Source organism: Anser anser, assembly GCF_964211835.1.
Source record: "Anser anser genome assembly, chromosome: 4".
Taxonomy (NCBI): domain Eukaryota; kingdom Metazoa; phylum Chordata; class Aves; order Anseriformes; family Anatidae; genus Anser; species Anser anser.
The window spans coordinates 37,063,913-37,077,565 of NC_139724.1; the positions used below are offsets into that span (position 1 = coordinate 37,063,913).

The 13,653-nt window shown below is 40.4% G+C and overlaps 1 protein-coding gene across 10 annotated transcripts in view; it reads left to right on the forward strand.

The window, feature by feature from the left end:
* INPP4B (inositol polyphosphate-4-phosphatase type II B) overlaps positions 1–13,653 on the forward strand; it is a 361,482-nt gene that overhangs the window by 28,928 nt on the left and 318,901 nt on the right. Inside the window, exon 1 of one of the 10 annotated variants that reach the window (XM_083834862.1) lies at positions 6,040–6,419. The exons of 7 other annotated variants lie outside the window; for them this stretch is intronic. In XM_083834862.1, the coding sequence (XP_083690988.1) occupies positions 6,410–6,419 (10 nt within the window). In that variant the 5' untranslated portion in view covers positions 6,040–6,409. Of the gene's footprint in view, positions 1–6,039; positions 6,420–13,193; positions 13,285–13,653 lie in introns of those variants that run through there. 2 more of the 10 variants (XM_083834878.1, XM_083834870.1) reach the window with 2 other exon arrangements.

Genomic DNA, 13,653 nt, shown 5'->3' on the forward strand with positions numbered 1-13,653 from the left:
TACTTTGGTATTGGATCCACATGGTATTTTGGTAGTGTAGCCATTTGCATCTTCTCTGTATGTGATGTCAATTGCTGGTAAAACCAAACTTGAACTGTTACGGTTCTGTATAACCACTTCCTTACTTGCTCTCCCCCATGTTTTTAACAAATCATACAGTAATAGAAAGAAGAAAACTGTACCAGCTGCTGTTTTGTCTGTTCTCCCATTGCTGTAATGCAATAAAGGAAAAGATTCCAAGGGGAGATGCCACTTCTCCTTGTTTAACAGCATTTGACTTTTAAACTCTTAGTACTGAGGTTATGGGAGGAGCATGTAAAATGAAGGAAAACATTTGTACTTGAAATATGTGCAAGTACCCTTTGTTCTTCCTAATAAAAACACGAAGATTAAATATCTTCAGAAAATGCATGCTTACAAGATTTACTGTTCTTCTCATAGAAGAAAACGTTATCATCTCATGAATAGTTCTTAGGAAATTAGTGTCCTGTCATAACTTTCTGCGCTTTAAGCAAAGCATCTTGCAGATAGTTTAATCTCAAAGAATTAAGTGTCACATGAACTGGTTAGAAATCTGTCAAGTATACTGAACGATAGTGTCTACTTGCATTAACTTTTTTCTGTTTCCTGCCATAAGAAACTGCAGCGTTTGGTCTTTGCAGCCTATTTGCTGTGTGTGCTTATTTCACATTCTCTTTTAGTAAGTAGAGCTTGTTTTTCTCTCAATATGAACATCTCCAAGTGACAGAGATGGTGCTAGCTATTGTTTCTTATTCTAAATTACTTCTGACTTCATTTCGCATGTGAAGAGTATGGAAGTATAGATTTGTGGCTGCTGCTTTCACGCTTTGTCATGATTTTCTTCATCGTTGCTTAAGAAAAGTGACAAGCTACTATTTGAGACTCAGAGCTTTCTTACCATGGTAGTACCCTTGCAGCTCTTTAAGTTAACTGTGTTGTTTTGCTGTGAATGTATAACTAAAATCTCTTGCACTTCTGAGTGACTAAACCTTTTTCAAGCTTGAATGTTTTCTGACTTCGGTTTCTAACAGGACACTTGGTTTTCCTGTTTCTAGAGGAGTATGTTTAGTAACTTTAAAAAGAGAATATTTAGGAAAACGCAAGGCAGGTTTATTTCTGTGAGATAGTCCTTTTTGCTTATGGTTAGAAGATCAGTCACTGGAAATTCCATATAACAGGAGGTGGTGAAGGTAATAACGTACTTCATCTTAATGGAGGAAAGGTGAAAGAAGCATTGAGTCGCTTCTCAAAGCCTGCTGTCATGGCTTAACCCAGCAGGCAGCTGAGCCCCACACAGCTTGTTCACTCTCCCCAGGTGGGAGAGAATCAGAAAGGTAGAAGTGCCAGAACTCAGGGGTTGAGATCAAGACAGCTTACTAGGTAGAGCAAAAGCTGCACATGCAAGCAAAGCGAGGAATCCGCTCGCTGCTTCCCATCGGCAGGAGGTGTTCTGCCACGTCCAGGCCAGCAGGGCTCAACATCACACGTAACGGTTCCTTGGGAAGACCAACGCCTTCACTCCCAACGTCCCCCTTCCTCCTCCCCTAGCCCAGCTGCTGTTGCTGAGCACGATGGCACACGGCGTGGGACATCCCTCTGGGCAGCCTGGCCCAGCTGTCCCGGCTGCGTCCCCTCCCGGCTCCCGGTGCCTCCTCGCTGGCCGGGCAGCACGAGAGGCAGCAAAGTCCTTGGCTCCGTGTGAGCCCTGCTCTGCAACAGCTGAAACAGCCGTGGGTTATCACCCCTATTCTCATCAAAAATCCAAAACACAGTGTTATGTGAGCCTGTACAAAGAAAATTAACTCTGTCTCAGCCAAAACAATGACATCTGCTAACCTATTTTGTTTCATGCATCACTTTGTCATGGGTTGACAAAAAACATACGGGCTGGAGGTCACGTAACTTTGATGTTTTGGAGGAGTGGAGAGATGAGGTCGCTTACATTTGCAAGTTTAGAGATGTGCTAGAAAAAGACTTGCATGGTAAAGCCACATCAATGTAACGTGTGGTTAGTATATCAGTGGAAGCTCATGGCTCTAAAAGGCAGAAGAAAAGTCCAGCTAATGGGAGATAATTAGGAGATGCATATTAGTGACCCTCCAGACAGTGGAGATCCTTTTTGGAAGGGTCCACTGGGCTTGCAGAAGACGCTTAGCTGTGTGGAGGCTCACTTGGTTATGAAAAGAGTTTTTGCAGGCCTTGGAGGACAAGAGCAGTGGGGCAGCAGAATAATCAAGTCATGGATTACTCCAGAACTAGTCCTACAGAAAGGATTTGGCAATTTTGACCATTTGAAGTTCATCTACCACAAGAGACGTCTTTTAAAAGAATAGCTCAAATTGTAATCCCTAGAGAAACAGCTTTTTGGTGTTGAGAGTCTGTGCCATTGCTGTAGAAGAAGTTTGAACTGTGCAATATGATAGAGATTTGCATAATGCCCATGATGTTTTTTCTTTAAAGTCTATATTGAAAGAGTTAGGCAACCCAGGATAGCACAGCAAATAGTGGTGTAGCTGTGTAGAACACCAGACAATTACTAGAATAAAAGTTAAGTTCAATAAATACTTATGAAAATCATTGTTGGGAAATATAACGAGCGATTACAGCTATGCCAGCTTTGAATGCAGTTAAGGCTGTGTCACCTGAAGTGCAAACAAAGCTGAAACACTTTTGTGCAAATACCAGGAGCTTGGGGTATAAAATGGAGTAATTTGAATTGCAGAATATAAACTGGATATCACAGCCATAAGATCATAGCATAGCAGTCATGATGGAACATGAATATTGAAGGCTATGACCTTTTCAGGAAAGCTAGAAATAGAGGTTATTGAATAGCACTATAATACGTGATGCATTACTCTAATAATTCAGAGACGGTCTAAGTGAAACAGAAGCTACTTAGACTGATAGAAGTTTAGTGAGAAGTGGTGGAGGTATTACTAGATTTCTGTGATAGATGCAGAGCTGGATCTGGGGAGAGAAAGCTAGAATGTGAAGATTAAAATTACAGGGTGTATTGTAAGAGACTAACTTGACAAATATCAACCGGAGAACAAATGTTTGTGATAATGGTGGGTAGGGCCAAGATACTGTTGCTGCAAGGTCTAATAAATAAATGTTGAAGCTAAGAACAGGTGAGGTGGGTTTTGAATACTGTGATTTCAACTCTGACTTTGTATAGTTTGAGTATTTCATGTGGTTTTGGTCCTTTGTGTTTCCCCGAGAGGAGAGTTCAAGTGGGACTGGTTCAGGGAAGAATCAGGAGGACTGAAAAGCATAGCCTACAGGGGAAGAGTGAAATAATTCAACTACTTGGCTTGCTTTGACTCTTACAGTAAAGTGAAGAAAACCTAAATGTAAGTTGAAGGTCACTGTTGGCATAATAATGGGGATAATTTGAACATTAAGATGCTTAGCTGGGAAATCAAAAAGGTTTTTGCCATTAAAGTAGCCAGGTGCTAGAACAGCATTCCTTTGGGGATATTGAGACAGAGCTGTCTAGCTGCTTTTAGGTTTGAGCTCAAGAATGTATGTTGCAAAGAGGATTAGGTTCTGTCGTTATATTTAGTAGTAGTTTTGAGAAGTCAGATATTCTCTTCTGCTGTGTTTTTAATATGTATGGTTGGATCCTGTGTGCTCAATATGAGCACCATGGGTTCCACTGACTGTTTGGTACAAACCATTAAGCCACTGGCTGCAGTCGGCTTCTCTTTGAATTACTTCCATAGTGCTTAGGAGGAGTAACTTATTGATGCCACTAAAACACTTAAAGAGTTGCTCTAAACCTTTCATTTCCACATCAAGAGAAGTGTTTTATAGGACTCGAGGCCTTGAAAATGGATGCTCTTGGAACTGACAGATGTCTGACCCTTGATAATTTTTTTTCGTTGAAGGATGGTTGTAAGAACAGTCTTATGTTCTTGCACATTTCAAGACCAGCAGCAGAAAAAAGGCAACAATACTAATACGCCCCACCCACTACAACTCCAGGTTTCACAGTTTTTCATCTACTTGTAGAAGTCTGATGTGACTGGTCGTGGTGCCTGTGCTAATGGCTAGATGTACGTTTGCTGTGCTACTCCCAAAGTAGGATTTTCATAATGATTTTCAATTAATGTTATGCTATTTTGCTACAGCAGGAGAAATGAGTTGATGTATCTATAGACTAATCAAATGTATTGCAAAAATTTTTAGCAAATAGTAAATGTCTTAATAAAGAATCCCTGTGGGTCTCTGTTACTGCTTATAGGAAGAAAAAAAGAAAAGATGAAATTGTAAAACCAAAGGCAGGTGTTAGCCAGAAGTTAAAACTTCGGTCATATTTACTGAGAAAGTGCAAAGAGAGTGCCAACTTCATGGCTTTCCAAACAAAATGTAGAACTTCTTTTCCCCCCTCTTCTTAAATATGTATGCCGGGAAGGGAAGGAACAAGTTTTTGAGAAACAACGAGAATGACCTGCCACTGTTCATATCTTCCAACTAACACCCTAATTGCCTGGCTGCCTTCAGGAAATTAAGGAAGAAGTCAGTTTTTGAGCCATTTATGGATTTCTGGTTTTTTTTGCCTTTCTTTTGAGGTGCTGATGTACCATAGTGAACTGGCAGTGGTAGGGAACAACAACCTTGACTGAGTAAATTGAGTAGAATGTTTTTGTAAATGTTTGTGTTTTGTGTTTGTGCATGCAATCTGCAAGTTCTAAAATATTGTTCTTGAGCAAAGGTGATGTCTGCTTATTAGCAGAATTGAAATTTCTTAACCTTCTCTGTCTAAATTCCTGTACAAGTTCTGTTTCTGCCTTGACGAAGGTGGTCAGAATAACCTCAGTTCCCAAAATAGTTGAGGCTAATGTCTGAAGATGCATCAACAGGGATGGGAAAAAAAAAACAAAAAACAAAAAAACAAAAAACAAACAACCCACACCTCAAACCATTGACATTCTGCTTGAAATCAGTTTTAAGGCTGTTATGCATTGACTGCAGAAGGTACCCCTATCTGTCCAGCAGCTGCAGCCGAGCTGCTGGTCCACAGAGCAGCCACCTTACCTGGGTCTCTTCAGAGAGCTGGAAGAAGCAGTGTATGCATCATAAAACCGGCTGGCCTGGCTCCTGAGGTTCAGGTGTGCTGCCTCCTTACCTACCTGTTATTCTTCTAGATCTGCCAGCAGCTCCCACACAGGGCTCTTCTTCCACACTCCTTCACATATGTTTTTTCCATCCTATATGTTCTCTCCTTCCTGTTCCCACCAACTCTAATTTCTTCACTCTTCCCAGGCCAGGCCCAGTCAGTTTGAACTCTAAATATCAACCCTGACACTTCCACTTGCCACCCTTGAAGTGACTTACATTAGTGAGAGGGGCTGTAGGTGTTCTGCTCTCCCTCCTTGACAGGATAACAAGGAAGCCAAACATGCAGGTTTAACCAGGGATCAGCTTGTTCATAACCACAGAAACCTGGCTCTTAAAGTTCCTGTACTGGGGAGGTTTGAAAGCTGGAGTTCTGAGGGACAGGAATTTTCTTTAACCTTTACAGAATCAGATTTTTTTTGTACTTTGGGTTTGTTGGTTTCCCTTTAAGTTCTGTTTTTCCGCTTCGGGCTGGTTTCTCCATTTATTCTTGGCCAGAGGCTGAAGCTGGGAATCCTTCAGAGTACGTAGGTCTGAATAAAATGTAAGTGAAAATCCTTCAGTTAGATGTTGAGCAGCTTTTCCAGGCTGGTCAATGAGGTGTGGTTTCAGTAGAGATGGAAAAGAGGCTGTTAACAACCATTCCTATCCTGAGGCAAAATCAGTTGCTGTGTCAAGAGGCTTGGGTTATAGTACTATGCATCTGCCGTTTTCATCACGGAAACATTCAGCCCTAGCAAAGTGGACTGCCTCTAGTAAAAATCATTATGTTTTGTTTTTAATACAAAATGATTTAATTCAGACATACCCATTCTGCAACAAGTATTCTTGCATCACAGCACTGAAGCTGTGGGCTATTTACCCAAATAATTCTGTACCTAAGCAACATGAATTTCCAATCTTATAACTGCCAAAGTCTTTTTTCTTCTTTGTTACTGCTGTGAACTTTTTATCTTCATGTGAGGTTTTTAATATGAAAAAATGTATCTTATTTAGCTAGGCTGTTTGTCAGTTCCAACTTCTTAGACTAAGGCTGTTTAAAAATGTTTGTGAAATGTTTGGTGTGACTCCTTCTGGCTTAAGACAGTAGGATGGCTTATGTTAAAGAGTAGGTAAATGTATGCAAAAAACAGTTAAAAATGTGGCTCTATTGCCCAGTTAACGGCTGATGATATGAAAAAAAATTCTGTGATTTCTTTGTTTCCTTCATGCTTTCAGCTAGGGAAAAATTGTATGTTAGTGAAAACAGGCAGCATAGCGATGGATGTTCAACAGTAAGTCCAAGTTTACAGTGAGATATTCCATTATTTTTTTTTAATAAATAAACTTTATTGCTATTTACTAATTGAGAATGTTGTTGATCTTAACACAAAAGATCAATAAGCATCTTGTTATTGCTGCAGTTGCCAGATGGGTATAAAGCAGTAACTTCTGTAGTGATTTTCATCTTCTGTTGCATTACTAAGCCTTCCCCTGTTAACTGTCTTGTTTTGCATCTCAGCCTGAATATTCTCTTCCCCAGATGATACACACAATAGTTTCTGCTGAATTGAGACTTTCAGGGAATGTAAAAATTGAACCATTATTACTGAGACGCAATTGAAGTGATTTATTGCTCTTCCTTAATATAACAGCATCAAGTCACTATTTCCTAGATATTTGTTTAGCAATTGCGTTCTCAGCTGAGATAGTGAATGTTTTATATATATATATACATATTATATATAATATATTAATAATAACTAGAAAAGTAGGTAATCAAGTACTTGTGAACTTTCAGAAGCAATATATTTAAATAGAGAATGTACTTCACAAAGATTTTTTTCTTTATATGTTAGTTGAGTCTTAATTATTCAATTTGAGTGTCATCATCAAATTCCCTTGTTTTTCGTGCTTTCCTTCTGCCAAGTTAGAGGTAATTTGGAGAAACCCAGTAATCTCTTTGCCTTGGAAAATGCAGGAGCAGAGGAGCTCATGGTCTGTCCCTAACTGTGGGGTAGTAACTTCAGAGCCTCTGTTGGGTCTTCAGACAGAGTTTCTGTATGGAAAGATGCTTCAGTTTCTGTCCTGAAGGCCATGTGGGAAAAAGACAGCCAAAGCAGAACTTGATACTGCTAAGAAAAGAGGAAAGGATTCCTTCCTGTTAATGCCAAAACAAATATAGTTGTGAACTCCAGAGCTTTCTGAAGCTTACTGAAGGAATTTTGTGCCAAGTACTTAATACCAGATATAAAAATAGAGGTATAATGTTGTATTTTAATTTATGTAGGTGATTTGACTCAGTCTGCTTATGGCTAAAATCTTTTTAGAGCTCAAATGAATGCCTAAATGTCTCAAATAAGTGGTAAGAAATCTACTTATAGCTCAGTTAATGCTCTGATATCTCAAATTTGGTGTGTGCGTGGGGGGAGTAGAAAGCAACTTCCTCATCACTATGATTTCTCAGCAGTGCGATAGTTAGCTTTTTTTTGTTTTTGCTATCAGATACCAAAAGTGTAGAAGTTGTTTAGTCCTAGGACATGAAGCAAAGCAACAAAGGTTGAGAAACTCAAAGTTGTCTGGGTCTGCAAGTGTTTCAAGATGAAGAAACAAATAATAAAAATCCTGTATCTTAAGAGTATAAGATGCAGTCTTAGTATGGTAATTTCTGGTATAGTAAAGATGGACAGTAAAACTGATGTTGTATCAGTGTTGTATCTACAAGTTGTCTGTACATTTAACACCTGTAAACACCTGTATAGACCCTGGAAAAGACAGGAAACAAGTCTGCTGTAGGCAGAAGTTCCAGGTAATTCCTCTGGAATACCGCTTCTTGAAGAGTGCAGCACTGCCATACTTAATGTATTGTGCTCTCTGAAACCACTTGCTGTGTCTTCCTTTCCAGCCCATTCCTTTAGGGGGTCACTGGTCCGAACACCCTGCCTCCTCCAGGCTGTCTTGCCTGCTTTAGTGTGTATAGGAACTTCTACTGAATAGAGCTATATATACCCTAGTTATTCCTTTTTTTCCTCTTTTGTTTTGTTTGAAGTGGCAGGTTACAAAAGGTTTGTGTGCTTGTATTCCTGGAGAGTACAGAAAGGAATCCAGTGTGTAAATTTGTAAACAAATAGTGAATGAAATGCTAACATTTAGCTGGAGTCTGTTCTGAAACCACATTGTTGTAGTACTGCCCAAACTTGTATTGGCCATTTAACTTGAGTGCAGCTCATGTCTTTGAAACATTAATTGATGCAGTCATTTTTGAAAAGAGTTTTGGAAGACTGGCTTAACCTTGTGGTATTTGTTTTCAAGTGTTGTCAATAACACAGCTTTCTTAGCCCAAAGAAAGGCATAGCCAGGGCAGTTGAGGGGCTGGGCTTTGCAATGGTGGGAAGAAGGCAGCAGGGCTGAGCAGGCCATCAGCAGCTCAGTGGAGGAGGAGGAGGACCGTAAGAGGACTTCACATTCTTGTCCTCAGTGCACTTCTGCAGCCAGGTAGCCAGTCTGATCAGGGCACAGCTCGATGGGGTTGGCTGTCCCCAAGGGAAGTTGAGCTGGCTGCAGGGTTCATGAGCAGCAGCGCTGCCATGGCAAGGCGGGCTGGGCTCCCTTTCCCCAGGAGCCTGCACCTGCATCACCTCAGTGGCTGCTCCAGCACGAGGGAAGCTGTAGCTTCAACACTGGACGCCGCTGTGAGCTGGCAGTGCTGCTGAAAGCAGCAGTCTTGTTCTTCTTCAAGCCTGCACCTTGCAGGTTAGAGCCGGGCAGGCTGTGGACCACACAGGACAAGTCCCAGAGCCGAAAAATGGTCTCTCTTGCCCAGAACTGCTGTTGAGTCCGATCAGTACCAGCAGCTAGAAGCGTACCATTCGGCGGGTGTGCCAAGTGATGCCTGTCTCTGTGGTAGGTGTTTATTTGTGTTATCCATTTTAGGGGAAGCAGAGTGCTTTTTTTTCCTGAAAGGTCACATCTGGTGAGCCAAATAAATTATTTAGGAATTTGCTTGACAGGGGACTCTGTCAGCTAAAGGAAACAAAAAGCTTTTTTTCCTCCTTTCTCCTCAGCTGAAGGGAATACCTTCAAGTTAGGCCGGCATTTTATTTTTCATTATCTCCCTCCAAATACAATGGCTCACCTATCGAAGCTTTTTTGGATACTTTCCTTTTAAAGTCTTGTCAGTATTCAGACTTTTAAAGGGACTAGGAGGCAGCGGGGATACTGACGCAAAGTTGGCGGTTGGCTTGTGTGGTGCGGGGCTGCGCCATTGCAGGGGCACGGATCTCCTGGCACAAGGCTGGAGCTGGCTGGGGAGAGGTGGTGGCTGGAGATCCCAGCTTACTTCGCAGGGTGCCCTGAGAATTTAGGGAGGATAAGGACATAGCTACTATGCAAGGGCATGTATTTCAGCATAAAGTGAAACTGAAATGACTACCAGTGCTACTGGGGGGAAAAACAGATAACTGTCTAGCATTTCTGTTCCCTTGCTTCCATACACAAAACTATTTTAGAGCAGCTTTAAGTTTATTTATTTATTTATTTATTTATTTTTTAATCTAGGTTACTGTGGCTTTATCTGAAGTAGGAAAGCTTGATAAAAGGGTGTCCTAGAAAGTGTCATGAGACCCTGACTTGCTGAATATCACAAACCTGTTGCTTGGATTGTGATTTATTTATGCAAAATCACAATGATTGACAAATATTACAAAGTAAAATTTGATAGAATTTATAATGATAGTTTATTTAAATAGATTGCAATATTACAACATACCAAAAGTATAAGTGAGAACTACAAACAACGTATGGTTGGACTAGCTTTGGTTTTGCTATAGGAAGTAAGATAGCCAGGAGACAGAAGTGAGGACATGGAGAATTAAACAGAAAATTTCCGTGGGTGAAGTCAGCTAGCTGGTAGGCATCTTTTACATTAGAAAGAGAGAATTTCCTATTACCGATAGATCATTTCTGTAGATAACCTGGTATTTAGTAATACCTGGTATATAGATCTTACCTATTTTACCCCAGTAGAAAAAATACTGGAAGGAAGGTTCTGTTGTAAGACATATGTTCCTGTACTGTTTTATCCCTTTCTATAAGGTTACCATCTGCAGATCCCTTGAAACTTCCTCTGGAATATAGACTCTGAATTTACGTAAGCCCAGGCAGTTTTCTTTCCTAAGCAGCTCATCACCTGTTACTGATTTCCAAGATAAAACTTAAATACATGTTTAGATTTTGAATATTTACATCTAGATGTATCCATACCTGCATGTTTAAAATTCGTGTTGTATGTGTTTTGCTTAACTCTGTGTTGCTCTCTTATTTCCTCATTCCAAGACAGAAAAACCTAGTTTTGCATTACACTGCTCAGGGATCAGTCATAGACTGGAGATTTTGACAAAGGTTGGGGACACAACGTTTCTTATCCATATTTTATGGCCTAAAAATCACATGAAGGGTGAAATACAGAGACAGTATGTGAAATTGGCAATAACTCTCTGCTGAAAGTTTGTATCAGTATTGAAGACAAAATCATGGGCTAATTTTGAAGCTTTCTTTTTGAAGGCTGTTTCCAGCACTGTGCGTGTTCCAGAGATTAAAGAAGTTCTTAATACAAAATGATGTGAACTAAAAATATTGTACCTTTTCAAAGGAAGAGAAGGAAAATGTAAAATATATTTGGCAGGGTCTCTGAGGAGTTGTATGAATTAAGTTCTTGTGTTTTTCTTTTTGAAGTTGCTAAACCAGTGAAATCAGGCAGCCATTTGTATTGACTTTGTTCTAGATATTAAGGAGATTGCATCATTAGAAAGCTTGTGTTCTAACACTTTTATCAATGAATATCTGTTTTTTTTTTTTTGTGTGTGTGGCAGTAAATGCAGTACTGAGGAAAGCTGCACGGTATTATGCGCTAATCTCTTCAATGCTGATCAGCACCTAAGATGTATAAGGAAACTTGGAACGTAAAAGGCAGTGTTGCAAGTGGTGTTTCAGGATAGCATGTACTGGCACAAAGGTGGCTTTCATATTTCGTAATGGCACTGGGGACCTCCTTTAGTTACTGCTTTGAACAGCTGCAGCTTGGTGGTTATCCTAAGCTAGTAAAATCAGTATTAGAAGCTGGTCTGCAATTCTTGCTTCCCAAGACTTGGTTTCTGCTATGCTTTTTCTCTTCTGGATGCTAAGTACTTGACTGGTCTGATTTCCCTCTAAATTATGGCTGTGATGATTGTGTTGGTAGAAATGTTGAGATGGACTTCGGATTCAATGTTGCTGTCTCTCTTAAACACAAATATTAAATTATGCCTGTCTCTCAAACCATTGGTGTTAAACAACTGAAGATATCTTCTCCGAGTTCACGCTAGGAAAGAGATGAGCCAGAAGAAACATTGAAAAGCACTCCATGAGTAAATAGTTTTTCTGTCTGACAGCTTTGTTCTGAAATGGAGCCAGAAGGGAAGTTGATTATCAAGTTAACGAGTTCTTAATGAGTTTTTTTTCCAAGGAGAACCAATGCTGCAGCTGAAGACAGACGCTTCCATCAGGGTTTTTACCTTTAATTTTATTGCTGTCACAACACTAGCTGTGATTGTCTTTGGTCATCAGGTTACTCAGTTAAACCCAAGTTTGAGTCCCACAGTCTATTGTGTCTTTTAGGTGTGAATAATATGCAGATGTTGTCAGATGGGTTTTGCTTGTGTGGTGAGCTTCCAAGGAACAGGCCCCTTGGTTGCTGGCCCAGCTGCCTTGCATTTCAAGACTGGCATTGGTGTGTCATATGTACTGAAGCACACTGTCTTGAGGGCTTTAACTGCTGTGTACCAGTCTTCCCGTCCCACATGATTTACATGTTCTGGCTCTTACTCATGGTAAGGGATATAGAAATGTAAGAAATTTCTAGAGAGTTACCACTTTACCAATAGATGAGTGCAGAGAGATACCATCCCCCCGTGGGGGGGGGGGGATAAAAAAATCAATCTGCACATCTCCTTGTGGAGATTCTTTATTCCTTCTAATAGCCTTTGTGGAAACCCAGAATATTGTTCTGTTTTCTCTTTGGAAAGCAAAAGCTTTCTTGAATAGTGGTTTGTGGCTTGTCTCTTCCCGTGGTCTTCTGTGCTTTGCGGTTCTATATGGAGTACAGATGTCTGTGCTTTACAGTAATTAGTGCATTTAAGCATAATTAGAGTTTAGCCAGTAACCTTCATTGCTTTCATACTGTAGGTTTTATTTGGTTATTGATGGTTTTCAGTGACTTTTCCATCTGGGACTAGACTCCTAGGGTCTGGCTTTCTTGATGTTATCCAAAAGGATGGAAGCAATCTAAACTAACTGTATATAGCTAAAGATGCTGTTTAGGGTGGATTTATGAGGTCTATATAAGATGCACTTGAACGAATCAGTTCAAAAACAGCTAATTAGGCTGTGGCTGAATTGTTAACACTCTTTTCTGAAAGAAGGTGGCTGCCAGTGAGCTATGAGAACGGTGTGTGAGGTATCTGCTTGGGAGGGGGATTGGCCAAGAGCAAATGCACACTTGGAGATGACAAATATGCACCTTGCTGAGTGCTTTTTTTATCAAACAGGTCCATTGCAAGCCCTGTGTGCACTGGTGTTAAAAACACAATCTGTGTCCGTAAAACAAAACTGACAATCAACTCCACTCAGCACGGAGAGACTACTGGGAGTGTGCACATCCCAGTCCCAAAGTTCCTGCAGATTATATGTCCTGGTCAGCCTGTTGCAAAGGGCATTAGGACTGGGTTTTGTTTATAGTGCTGGCCAAGCTAGTGTCTTTTCTCAACTTTTTTTCCATCTCCGATGGATGAGCTTTTTAACATTAAATATGACTATAGCATTAGAATAGTCTTGATAAATATCCTTTTTGTGATTTCTGTATGACTCATCTTTCCACACTTGTAGCCCATCAATTTAGAAAACTTGCGAGCAGCTGCACCTGCATGGAGCCTCATTTGGAGTCAGTAGTTCATTTTGGTGACAGCAGTGTGCTTGTGTGCTGTAAACTGCAGGTCAGGCTCTGTGATGACCATAAGGTTATGAGGTGATCATCTCAACAGTATTATGAGATGGAGTCCAAGGCTTGGAGATGGGCTTGGAAAATAACTATAGCTGTTGACAGTAAAGGGAAAACAAAAAAGAAAAGTAAGGAGGAAGAATTGCTGGAGGAGTGGATGCTGCAATTTTCTGATGCTTATATACGTGGTGGGACTGCTTGCATGTATTTTGGTTTCTTGCTTGCAAGGGTGTTTCGTAATGAAAGGCAAACTTGAAATAGCTTTATAGGAGTTCTCCATGGAATTGTGGAACCTTTCTAGGAGGAAAAAATGTGTTTGGAGATCGGTTTTCTGAACGTCATATTTATGACCTGTCCATATTTCATGATGTACAAAGTAAGGCTTGGCCTGCTTTCAGTCATGTAGTGATACTGGAATTGGCTGTGGCTTGTTGATTGGAGGGAAAAATAATGGCAGAAGTCATTGATTGTAAGGGATAACTAGATCCAAGAAAGAA